The following is a 12919-nucleotide window of genomic DNA, read 5'->3' on the forward strand; positions in this document are numbered from 1 at the left end:
TTCTGTAAAAGACAAGAATATTTACTAAGTGTAATCACACCACCATGACCAAAACAAAAAGGTACCAATGATTTCATAAACAAATATTGGTTTCAAAGGACTGAGGATGCCACTCAGTGGTAGGGTGCTTGCCTAGCATGCTGGAGGCTCTGGGTTCAATCCCAACCACCTCAAATAAACAAACGCTCCATTGGTTTCATAATATGAAATGTTTACTGACTTTAAAGAAAACTCCAAATTCCAAATAGAACCCACAGATTGTGTAATTGGTTAATATGTTTAAGTCCCTTTTATGGTTTGGGTTCATCTCCAGATCTTCACTGATTTGCAATTTATTTATTAAAGAAACTCAGTTATTTGGTAGTATTCCCCATATTGAACTTGCTGCATATATATATCCTGGGGGTGCAATTTAACATTCAAGGGATCCTAAGGTTCCGCTGAAGGCATACTTATCTTTACATTTTAAGCCATCAAGTAATTTAAATATATTAATATAAACCCCAATGGTCTTTTTTTTTTCTGGAGAAATACTCCAGATAATTTCCCCTTGTACATTTACAGTTAAGCAATTTTCTTTACTTTTGCAGAGTATAGACAAAGAAAATAGAAAACCCCTTTTTGAAGCTCATTTCCTCTAGATGCTCATTAGAGGGCGCCATTTCCTTTATTATATTTCTCTTGACTCATTTTTTAACTGCATACATTTTGTTTTAGCGTTTTTGACAAGTTGAACCTCATTACCAACTTTGATTTCTACTCTCATTTCCAAAAGACGTGACCGTATTCTCCTCTGTTAATTTGATGCCAACTTGTGTCTTTCCTATGACTTCCAACTTTGACTCTGTTCCCAATTGTAACCATCAGGCGGCGACCTTGCATAAATATAAATAAAGACCAGCGTAAAGGCAAAATTAAGTGAAACTGCCAAATAAAAGGCAGTTTCACAGAGGAAAGGACCATTAATTTAAGAAGGAAAGAGACAAACCAGACTTTTCTAGTTCGTATCCAACTCACGGCCCAAGGTCAAAACTGTGTAAAATACAACACAAAGGAGCCATTCAGGAGTGGGGGAGTGCAACTTGCAGTAAACGTGAGCACAATCCCCTCCTTGATTTTGCGGTTCCGCTGGAGGGGGCAAATTTACGTTTGTGCACGTGTGTGTGAATAGTTATGTGTGAATAGTTTGGGGACCGCAGCGGGACGTGCGTGGTTCTGCTGGAACCAATAGCTCTCTCTAGCCGCTTCTGGACCCCTGCCCCAACACCAGGGTTACCAGGGCGCTTCTTAGAGGTCAACCTCTCGCTCTACCCCAAGTCAACTGAGTCCCAAGGAGGCACGAGCCTCGCCCACCTCCGCATCTCACTGGTTCACCATTAAGAGCAGAACACCTGCATCTTGCTCGAGCGCAAGCCAGTGCAGGGACCGCTCTCCCACCTTCGCATCCTCTAATAACCCTATACACGTATTTTCCCGCCTTGGACCAAACGGATCCACCTGAGAGCAAGTGGTATTATACAGAGTTAACAGGGAAGTCGTGGATCCTTTTGAGAATCTGATGTTAGGACTGTCCCTCCAAAGTTATACTCAGAAAAATTAGGTGTGAAACTAAAAAGGGCGTGGGGAAAAGTATTCGTGGAGGCGATTGGAGCTCGTCCATTTATCAGATTCCTCAGATCCCAGGTTAAAAAAAAAAAAAAATTCTGTTCCAGTTGGAGCCTAAAGGCAACGTAACGAAAACCAGACGGATTTAGGAGAAGCAGGGGCGTCCCTTCCCGCTCCAAACTCAACTAGTGTTTCATCTCAGAAACCTGGAGGGGCTGGGCGGAAAATCTAGGGGAGGGATTGGGCGGAAAATCTAGGGAAGAGGCGGGGCGCCTGGTTTAATCCCCTTCCCCATTTTCCTATCCCGCCTCCCACCCCACCCCACTCCCCATCCCCCGTTCGCTCGCTGCAGAGGGAATGAAAAGGAGCTGCTAACTCCCAAAGCCTAAATGGCGGGAAAGGGATCGAGCACAGGGGCTTTTCCTTTACGTTTTTCTTTAAATCGTCAGCTCTGGAGTCTAACGTTCCGATTCTTCCTTTCCCGGTCTCTTCTCCCCACCTCGCAGCCAGCTCGCTTCTTCCCCTCCTCCACCGCCATCCTAAAGGCTTCTGGCGACCCTCGGCCTTCAGCCCCGCCTCCGCCGCCGCGGGGTTTCACCCGAGGCGGAGTGAAATCTGCATAGTGTCCGCCCCTCTCCGATGTCATTTGTTGCTCCCGCTCGTTGCGGTTCCTGATTGGTGAACGCTCTGGGCTTATTTGCATGCGGGCCGCAGCCGGGTACCCAGCTGTGCTGGCGTCCGGCGCAGCGCAGAAGTTTGTCAAGCGCTTTCTCGCCGGCTGGTCCCGGGCTAACGCTGCGCCCTGAGCCACCTCCTCCTTTTGCCGACGCTGTCGCCGCCCGCTTCTTTAGGGATTTCGTCTCTGTGGAAGACAGACGTTCGGCTTGCGGAGAGTTGAAGTGGGCAAGGGAGAGTGCCGAGGAGGAGCCATTCCAAGTGACAGCTTCAGGTCCGGACGCCGGGCGCTTGGGGCTCCAGCTCTCCGCGAATCTCTCCCACCTTCCCGCTGCGGCCGGGCGGGCGATGCGGCTGCCGAGCCCCGCGGCGCAGAGAGGAAGGAGGGCGCCTCGGAGAGCCTAGAGCTTATTTCTGTCCACTTGGGGAAGGGGGCATGGAGTTGTGAGCGCCCCTCGCTTGGCGAGGCCGCCCGCGGCAGGCTCCCCCATGGCCGGGACGTATAGCTCCACACTGAAGACGCTGGAGGACTTGACCTTGGACTCCGGGTATGGGGCCGGGGACTCGTGCCGCTCTCTCAGCCTTTCGTCCTCCAAGTCCAACTCTCAGGCGCTCAACTCCTCCGCGCAGCAGCACCGCGGGGCGGCCTGGTGGTGCTACTCCGGCTCTATGAACAGCCGCCACAACAGCTGGGACACGGTGAACACGGTGCTGCCCGAGGATCCAGAAGTGGCCGACCTCTTCTCGCGGTGCCCGCGGCTCCCAGAACTGGAGGAGTTCCCCTGGACCGAAGGAGACGTGGCCCGGGTGCTTCGCAAAGGCGCCGGAGGCCGGCGGCTGCCGGCGTTTTCCGCCGAGGCGGTGAGGCGCCTGGCCGGGCTGCTCCGCCGGGCTCTCATCCGCGTGGCCAGGGAGGCACAACGCCTGAGCGTTCTGCACGCCAAGTGCACCCGCTTCGAGGTTCAGAGCGCTGTGCGCCTGGTGCACAGCTGGGCGCTGGCCGAAAGCTGTGCGCTGGCCGCGGTCAAGGCACTGTCCCTATACAGCATGAGCGCCGGCGACGGGCTGCGCCGGGGCAAGTCGGCGCGCTGCGGCCTCACCTTCTCCGTGGGCCGCTTCTTCCGCTGGATGGTGGATACTCGCATCTCTGTGCGCATTCACGAGTACGCGGCCATCTCGCTTACCGCGTGCATGGAGAATCTGGTGGAGGAGATTCGGGCTAGGGTGCTGGCCAGCCAGAGCCCCGAAGGCGGTGGGGCAGGTGGCGGGGAGGTGTCCGCTGAAGCCTTGGAAATGGTCATCAACAACGACGCTGAGCTCTGGGGTGTCTTGCAGCCCTATGAGCATCTCATCTGCGGCAAGAACGCCAATGGTAAGTGTGCCAGCCTGGACCCACATTTGGGGTGGGCTACTCAGGGACTGAATTTCTTAAGACGTGTGCCAGGACTCCCGGGAAAAGCGTTTGGTCTGAGGGTGGGGGAGTTCATTAAAAATCTCTTGTCAGAGATTGTCATAGGTGTCTGACTTTTGGAGGATAAAATCATGGCCAATCGGCTCCGTCATGTTCTGTGTGGCATTGTGACTTTCTATGGTACGTTCGCTGTTTAGGTGAGATTGAGTCTCTGGACCAAGCCATTCCTGAACCTTTCTTGAAGTTAAGCTTGCTGGCCTGCCGCTGTTTGCCCTTCGTGGCTGATTTTCTAGTTGTTGCTTTTCCTGAACAACTGGACAGATAGACTGTTTTATCTCTGGTTTTCTTCAGGCCAATAGCAGCTGCCAAAAGGTCCAAACTCCAAGACCCAAGTCTTGCCTAGTGGAATGGGCAGTAGGAGCCAGGAGCTCCTACTGAACCTTAGTCTTGGCTGGGTTAAAGGATACCCAGAATCAGGGCCTCTCATGGGAGATGGAGGGGGAGTGGCTGATTCTTAACACTTTGCACCACAGGGTTATGGAATCTGGTGATTCCTGAAACCCCTTCCCAGAAAGGGAAGCACAAGCTGGCTCCCAGGGCTTTGCCCAAGCTGTCATTAACCAGGTGAGTGGGTGATTGAAACCCCATGCTGAATCAAAAGCACAACTTTCTGGGCTTTCCCCAAAAGAACAATGACCCACTCAATAAACCACATTATGATGAAGGGGTGGGGGCATGGGCAGATGCATGGTGTCAGATCCAGAAAAGGAACCACTGGGTAGTTGCATTTCTCTGAAGGATGACATGGCTTCAGTGCAAAGGATAGAAGCAAAGTACTTGACCTTCTCCCTGGTAAGGTTTAGGGTGTGACAGGCATTCAACAGCAAATGCCTCTCAGACTCCAATTTCAGGAGTTGACACCATGAATTATTTAGAATGGTGCTCTGGTTAGACATCCTTGCGCTCTTATTGGAAGGGGATAAAGGGAGCCAAAATCAAATTTAATTTAACGTACTCATAATAGCTGAAATTTAAAATAACATTTAACGTGTCGGTCATTGTCCATAGCACTTTCTATATTAACTCCTTTTATATGCTAGTGTGAGCTTGTGAAATATATATTTAATCTTCATCCCCATTTCCTGGCAAACAACTCCTAAAATTCTTGGATCCCAAAGCAGTAGTGCCTTTTTGTATGCTAATGAGTTGGGTTGACCCAGTAGCTTCTGGGTGGGGACTGGTCACCAAAAAGACCAAAGCAGGACTTTAGAATATTGGAACTTTCAGCCTCATCTCCTAAACTGGTGGGAAAGGGAGAGAGGCCGAAGGTTAAGTTGATCACCAATGGCCCAGGATTTAATGAATATGCCTGTGTAATGAAGTCTAAATAAAAACTCAAAAGGACATGGTTGGAGAGTTTTGGGTAGTTGAACAAGTGGAGGTTGCCAGAGGGTGGGACTCTCTCTCCCATATTTTGCCTTATGCATGTCTTCATCTGTATCCTTTGTAATAACTTTATAATATACTTGCAAATGTGTTTCCCTGAGTTTTTGTGAGCCACTCAAGCAAATTAGTCAAACCTGAGGAAGGGGTTTTATGAACCCCAATTTATAGCCAGATGATCAGAAGCACAGTGAAACAATGCAGGGGGTACTGCACCCTCAACCCATGAGATTTGACACTCTCACATAGTGTCAGACTTGAGTTAACTTAGAGAATACCCAGCTGGTGTCTGTTATTGCAGAATTGCTGTTGAGGAGGAATTCCCACACTTTTTGAGAGAAGACTTCTGTGTTGATTGTGGTGTAAGAATGGAGCAAGGTGGGCACAGTGGCACATGCCTGTAATCCCAGCAGCTTGGACGTCTGAGGCAAGAGGATTGCAAGTTCAAAGCCAGCCTCAGCAATTTAGCAAGGCCCTAAGCAACTCAGTGAGACTCTGTCTCTAAATAAAAATACAAAAAAAGGGCTGGGGATGTGGCTCAGTGGTGGAGTGCCCCCGAGTTAATCTGAGGTACCAAAAAACAACAACAACAACAAAAAAGGAACAAACATGGTTTGACTTTCCAGTAAGTAGGTATTTCACAGATAGGGAAACCAGGATACTCAGCAGTTGAGTAATCTGCCCAAGATCACAGATATTGACAAAACTGGAATTTGAACCCTGGCATGCTCCAGAGAGTTCAAGCTGCTAACCACTGGGGGAGAAGAAACAGCTTGGTTTTCATTAGTCCAGCTTCTAAGGAGAGAAATCAACACAATAGGCGATTTTGAAGACACTTGCTTACCCAGTGCAGCTCACCTTAACATTCCTCGCTTTGGTTTTCAGTGCTGGCACTGCCAAAGGAGATGCCTGCAACGGAAGAGACTTTGACCTTCAGTTTCCTCCTCTTAGGTCAGAGTTGAGGTCAATCCAGAAACTCAGTTGGTGATGTCACAGCTGGTAATTGTGCTTCTCCCTCCAAGTTCATGGCTTTACCACCAGCAACACCAGCTCCTGGAGAGGAAGTGGAGGGCAGGGGGATTTCCATCAAGCTGTCACAGTCCAGGGGAAGAGTTTTGTACTTTTGGCTGAAGGGGGGCCCAGACGGAACTCAAAGGCTCCTAGGCGAAAAGACCAGAGCCCTAACTCCATAAACTACTAGAATAAATGTGGAACAATGGGTGCAAAACAAGACTTTCATTCCTAGCTTGTGCTCAGCAAGTTGGAAAACTTTTTCCAAATGCAGAGTTGAAGCTAAAAAGAGCGGCTGCCTCTCCAGGGTAACCTAAAAATGCAAAGTGGTCAGGAATGGCTAGCAAACAGTGTCATAGTCTAAAATGCTTGCAACCAAGGAGCCATAGCTTATCAAGAATCAGTCCTCCTTGGGATTTTTCTCTACAGGATGGGTTTTTGGTTTTAACTCATCCCGACCTCCACTCCCAAACAGCCCTGAAGCCATGGTAGTTGAGGCAGCAGGACTCCCTGTGTGACAGCAAAGCTCCTCAGATGTTGAGAGCCAGAATAGCTCCGTCTGTTCCACTTGCTAGTCTCCAGGGAACTCCTTTACAGGCAAGGTGAGCTTTGGCTTCCATTTAGTGACATGAATACTCATTTCTTATACATGAAAACCAGGGGGTGGCCTCTCAAAACCATAACTAGGCTGATTGATTAAGTCCCTTTAGACAAGGTAAAATGAATATTTAGTTGAGGAGCAATGAATTGCTTATGCCTGAAAGCCGACTTCAGAGAGAAGCATAAACTGCTTAGGAAAGAAATGGAAAGATCTGAACCTTTGTTATATTAAAATGACTCCAAGACCAGCAAGGTTACAGTCTGCACAGCTGAAGACCAACTGGGGATCGGCTACATATGGGAGGGAGAGTGCTGGTTAGTATTCTTGTCCTGCTGGTCTCGTCTTTTAAATTATATATTTATTGTTGTTGTGCCTCCTAATTATATAGCATGGGCACATGCATTTGACTCAGCTATATAGAGCTCTTAAACTTTTAATGTCTTCCAACTAGGAATTTTAAGAGCCCTAATCCATCTATTCTTGTCCATTACTCAGAATGCTGGACAAATATGGTTTTGCTCAGCCCAAGATGGATGATAAAAGTACTGTAGTGTTTATAAAACATGATTCCAGCTTCATAGAGCTGCAGAAGTTATATATTGTTGCTCATTTGTTTTTGATGTCTCAGATCCCAGGGCAATGTCATTAAACGATGATATCTTCATGACTTCCTTATGGGAAGCAGAGAAACCACTTTAATAGAGTAGTATTTATAAACAGAGGGCTCCAAGAAAGTAGAAACTTCTCCTTACACTCCCTCTCTGCGTTCTTCTATTTCTCAAGAAACTCCCTGTATGTGAGTTTGGTACAGAGCATTAGCTCTGGGTTTCTTCCTGGCGATTTTTCTTACTAAATTTTAATGATTGTCTGATCTTTGAGAAAATCCTCTTCAGTTTCAATTAAATGAAGGGATATTGATAAGAATGATCTTGCTCCAGATCAGCCAGTACCCAGGGTGCACATAAGGGTTGCTCTATCATAGTGGTAAAGAGCACTGATTTTGAAATCACCATGAGGTTTGAAGTTACCTCTGCCATTTATATGAGTGACCTGGGGGAAACTTGTTGACTATCCAAGCCTCAGTGGTGTCATCTATAAAATGGGTGATAGTAACATCTAGCTCATAAGATTGATACGAAGATTGAGATCATACATTTTAAGACCTTAGCACATAATAAATGCTCAATAAATAGTAACAATTCATTCAACAAGTATTTCCTCAGCACTGACCCTGTATTTTGTATTTGAATTCCTTTGACACCTTGGAAGAACCTTTTAACACCAGTGTTAAAAGTGCTGTGAAGGGCTGGGCATGTGGCTCAGTGGTGAAGCACTTGCACAGATGTACAAGGCCCTGGGTTCAATCCCCAGCACTATGAAAGAAAGAAAGAGAGAGAGAGAGAGAGAGAGAGAGAGAGAAAGAAAGAAATGTGCTGTGAATTACGTGGTGGGCAAGGGGAGTCTTCCTTTCATAAAGTTTATAATCCAGTAGAGAAAATAAGAAAAAGCAAATAAGAATTTACTCTTGGTTGTGGTTAGGGTTTTTTTTGTTTGTTTGTTTGTTTGTTTTTAAAGGACAGAGTAATAGGATAATTTAAGACTGGGGCTAATTTAAGACGGACAAGGAAGACCTCTCTGAAGTTTCATTAGCAATAGCCAATAATATCAATACAACTATCTAAGGACCTTCTGGCCACAAATAATGACCAGGACTTCTCTGAATTATTCACTTATCAGCGAGGCAAGCCTCAACATCTCATTTTCAGCCAAGAAATAAAGGGGATGCCTCTAAAGCCAGGATGAAAACGCTTCTGGTTGTAGGATTCATTTATCAAGGAGACTGCAGGATGGATTTCCACTGAGATAATCAACGGAAGGAGCAGGGGTTAATTGAACTGTGAGCTGCTGTTTAATCAGTTTCCACCCTGGATAGTGTGAGAGGAGGGCAGCTCCCCTTCCTTCTGACCATTTTATTGAAGACGAGGGAGTCGGTAAAACTGAATCAAGGCAAGCTTTGGACATGATAACTTTTTTTTTTTTTCCTTGCTTGAGAAATGCAACCCCAGGCTTAAGTAGGCAGAGGAACAAGCTGGAGTCAGTCGGCTTCCTCCAGAAGACTTCACCTGACTTCCCACCCACAGCTGGAGGAGCCCCTCCTCCTTGAAATTCCCACAGCACCAGGGAATCTTCTTGAATCATTTCCTGTTTCTTTCTGTCTGTCTCTCATCAAACTGTGACCTCACAGGCTTTGTCATCTCCCCTAGGTCTCCCACAGTGTCTAACCCATAATAGATGCTCTGTAAATGCTTGTCTGGCAGATGACAGTTTTAATTTTTAATTCCAGAATTTGTATTTGAATTCCTTTGACACCTTGGAAGAACCTTCCCCCTTTAACAAAGCAGAGAATCTCAATTGGTTCTTGGTGAGTAGAGGCAGCAATTTGGGGGGTCACCACATCTTAGGGACTTCATTCAGCCAGTTGATACCCTCATTGCTAGCAGGCTCCCCAAGGCTGTCTATGATGAGTAAAATGTCAGCTTGGGGGATTTTAGTTAAGAGGTTGCCTTTCGTGTGCTGAACCCAATGTGGAAGGGTTTCACAGCAAAGATCCAACAGGCTGCTTAGGTAAGTCAACAGGAGGACTGAGGGGAAAGTTTCATTAAGAAAAGCTATACTGAGCTCGACAGGCTGAGCCAGGAGGATTGCAAGTTCAAAGCCGGCCTTAGCAACTTAGTAAGACCCTGTCTCAAAATTTTAAAAGGCTGAGAATATGCCTCAGTGGTTAAGTGCCCCTAGGTTTAATCCTTAAAAAAAAAAAAAAAAAAACTATGCTAATCTTCCCCTTGCCAGCACAGTGGCCTGAGAGGACAATGTCTGTTGATGACTTGGTCCAAAGAGATTGCACCTGTGGCCCACCCATCTGCCTCCTGTCCAAGGAATGACCCAAGATAATCAATTCCTGCTTTGCATAAACAACACCTGAGGTTCAGAAAGAAGCAGAGACACTTTGCCACTGGTCCTCAGTTTTGTCCTCTCACCTCCCCATCAGGATATAGACTTTGCCAATAGGGTGGTGGGTAGATGATTTGACCCGTTTCTGTGATTCTTCAGCTGCTGTAATAGGCCTGACTTTTCTGCGGTACTGTGCACTTTTTCTCATCTGTGACCTTGCTGGATCCCCATAAAAATCCTGTGAGTGGGATGTGCTTTCACAGAGGGGTCTCCAGGGGCCTGGAATTCACGGCTCCGTAATGACAGAGCAAGGATTAAGCCCTCACTTGTTCAGTCTCCAAGCCTGGGCTTTTCCTGTAGAGAATCACAGAATAAAGGTAGCAAGAAAGAGGTCAGCATTGACCCTCTTCAGATGGCAGTTAGGGTAAGACTCATAGCAGCAGCATTACTTCTTACAGATCCCATTTGTTAATGGCCTACCACTTCCAGGCACTTCCAATTTGTTAGACCAGCAGAGACTCTCCTGGCCCAGGGAGTGTGCCCTAGAGGTACCATTGATTTGAAGGAGCCGTTATTATGGCTCTTAATGGGGCGGGGAGCTCTGCTACCCAGGGAGGGCTATACAAGAGGCAGCTTCTAGGTGATCAATAAGCTCAGCTGGATGGAAAAGCTGCAGAGTTGCTACATGACACTCCTCCATAGGTGAGGGGAACTGGCTCAAGGAAGGTGGACAGGCCAAGGAGGGAGAGCTCAAGTGACCCTGCATTTAGGCCACTGATCTTGAGAGCTTAGCAATCTTCCCTAGGAGTTGGGAGAAGAGCCTTTTTGAAGGTGGAATTGATTTCCTTAGACTCCACTATGGTGTCCGGCTGCTAAGTCTTGGTGTTAGTTGCACAGGGACAGAAGGAGCCTGCATAACAGTGGTGCCCTGGCTTTGGAGACCAAGTTGGGTCCCAAATTGCTCTGTCCATTACTGACCTGTGCCCTCACTCCAAGTCTCCTTCCTTTGGCGAGAAATGAGGGGCTGGTTCTGGCTGCCCGGGACGGTTGCCCCTGATGCACTCAGTGCTCTGGGGTTAGTAGAGAAGCTTCTGAGTTGGTGAGAAGAGTGCGGCATGGTTGGGACTGCCTGGGTGTGATGCCTCCAAACTCCACTTGGGACCTGTGTGATGCTGGGCAGGTTGTTTAACTTGGATGCCTTACCTTCTTTCTCTAAAGCCATGTTCTCAACCTCAGCACTGCTGACATTCTGAATCTTTTTCTTTTTTTGGCCTGGAGCTGTCCTGTGCACTATAGGATGCCTCATAACACCCTCTTCTCACCACCAGTTGTGACAACCAAAAATGTCTCCAGAAATTTCCAGATATCCCTTGGGGATCAGGTGTCACCTCAACAGAGAAATACTGCTAAGACTGAATATAGTTCCCAACTCATAGGATGGTTGTGAGGATTTAATAAGCATCTCTCTGTGAGGAACCTTGCATTGTTTCTGGCATACAGAATATTAGTTGTCATTTTTTTTTCAAGCATGTTGAATGCACTAATTTTGTTTGCTTTTGCTAAAGTGGGAGCCTCTCATACAGGGGAAAACCATGGCCCAAATCTCAAGAGTGACAAATATTTGTCACAAGGCTCTTCTTGGTGACTAAGAGTTTGTGTGTGGAGCTAGGAACATGTGGTGGAATCTGGAAAAGACCCCCTGACACTTTGCTCAGTTATGGCTTGATTGTCCCCAGGACAAAGCTGTCTGGGTGCGGGGGTGGCGCGGATTGAGATCAGACTGCTACCCCTGAACTCAGGCCCACCCCTGCCAGAGTGACAGCAACAGTGTGGATTCAAAGCTCCAGGCCCCCAGGGAGCAGTTCTGTGGATATTGGACCGGGCTTGTTACAGCCGCCAAGTCAAGAGCCACAGGGATGGCAGGTGTTTTGTGTTTTGCTGGTGTGTCATGTAAACATACTTTGTGGTCAACTTGCTTGTTTTTAAAAAGACCTAAATGGTTTTTGCAGCTTTGGCTGTTTGGATCTGCATGTTGGACTGGGAGGAAATGATTAAGAAACACAACCCAAGTAAACCTGAGAGGTGCCACACCAGCCTCATTAACCTACCACTCACCAAACACCAGCTCTGTATAAGGCAGAGAGGAGATTGGCGGATAAGAGTCCTCATCGGGGGAGGAGTTTAGTGGGGGATGCGAGCATATCATGGATAGTTGTGAAGAAATTTGTAATCAGTGCTTCAAATGATGATGGAGCAATGCTGATAGCCTTCATTTACTGCATCTGGTACCCATTATGAGTGTGTTACTTGAGCCAATTCATTCAATCCCTCATCCTCTCTGAAAGGTAGATACGCTGTCCAGCACATAAATGGGGACCTTGAAGCTTTTGATGATTAGAGAGTGATCCCAATCCCAGTCACCCAAGTGGGTGGAAGAGATTCAAGGCGTCTTGTGGAAGGTACAGTGAGTGTATAAGACTGGATGTCAGGCAGAGCTGTGACTGAGAACTGGGGAGGTTGTGCAGAGCACAGAGGTCCCTAGACAGAGGGAACAGTGTGAGCAAAGACCTGGAAGCCAAGATGTGTGTGTTGGAGAATAGCAAGTAACCCTGTTTGGCTGGGAGCTTCAGATATATAACGAGGAGGAGGAGGAGCAGGGGAGATAACACAGGAAAAGGGAAAACTTTCCCACATCTTTTATCCAGATGTTAAGAAGCCTGCCAGAGTGCAGGACAAGAGTTTTCCAAAACTGATTTTATAAATCAGAAATCGAGTGTGTCTGTTTCCCAGCTCATCTTGACCACAGCCCCTGAGTCCCATTACTCCTCTTGCTGATTGAAAGCTGGACCTCAAAAATGAGCCCATTTGCTGTCCCAGCAGTAAGAGTAACAGAAGAGGACCTGACCCAAGCCAATGTAGGTCGAAGGGCATGAGGAACCTTCAGTCGGCCTTACTTATCCTGTTGAATTTGGCTTCTGAGTTGGTTGGTTCTTCCATGGCCCTGAGCAGAGCATTTCAGGCCAGAGCCATCCCAGTACAGATCAAAGTTGGGACTGGCAAACTCATTAAATGAGACCATTGAATTTGATCTTGCCAAAGCAGGCTTCTCCACTGTGGAAGTAGGGAGCAGCATAAAACAAGATGAGATAAAAGCATCCCAGAACATTTTTTTTTTTTGGGGGGGGGGGGGGGTTTAAGTCTAACTTGATATGTTTAATTTC

At 47.3% G+C, this 12919-nt stretch overlaps 1 protein-coding gene across 1 annotated transcript in view; it reads left to right on the plus strand.

Moving 5' to 3' along the window:
- Nucleotides 1-2343: 2343 nt before the first annotated feature.
- The window catches only part of Abtb2 (ankyrin repeat and BTB domain containing 2), a 161931-nt gene continuing 151355 nt past the window's right edge, over nt 2344-12919 (plus strand). The window contains exon 1 of the mRNA XM_027936622.2: nt 2344-3652. Within this exon, the coding sequence (XP_027792423.2) occupies nt 2770-3652 (883 nt within the window). The 5' untranslated portion in view covers nt 2344-2769. The remainder of the gene's footprint in view (nt 3653-12919) is intronic.

This window comes from Marmota flaviventris, chromosome 9 (assembly GCF_047511675.1).
Source record: "Marmota flaviventris isolate mMarFla1 chromosome 9, mMarFla1.hap1, whole genome shotgun sequence".
Classification (NCBI taxonomy): domain Eukaryota; kingdom Metazoa; phylum Chordata; class Mammalia; order Rodentia; family Sciuridae; genus Marmota; species Marmota flaviventris.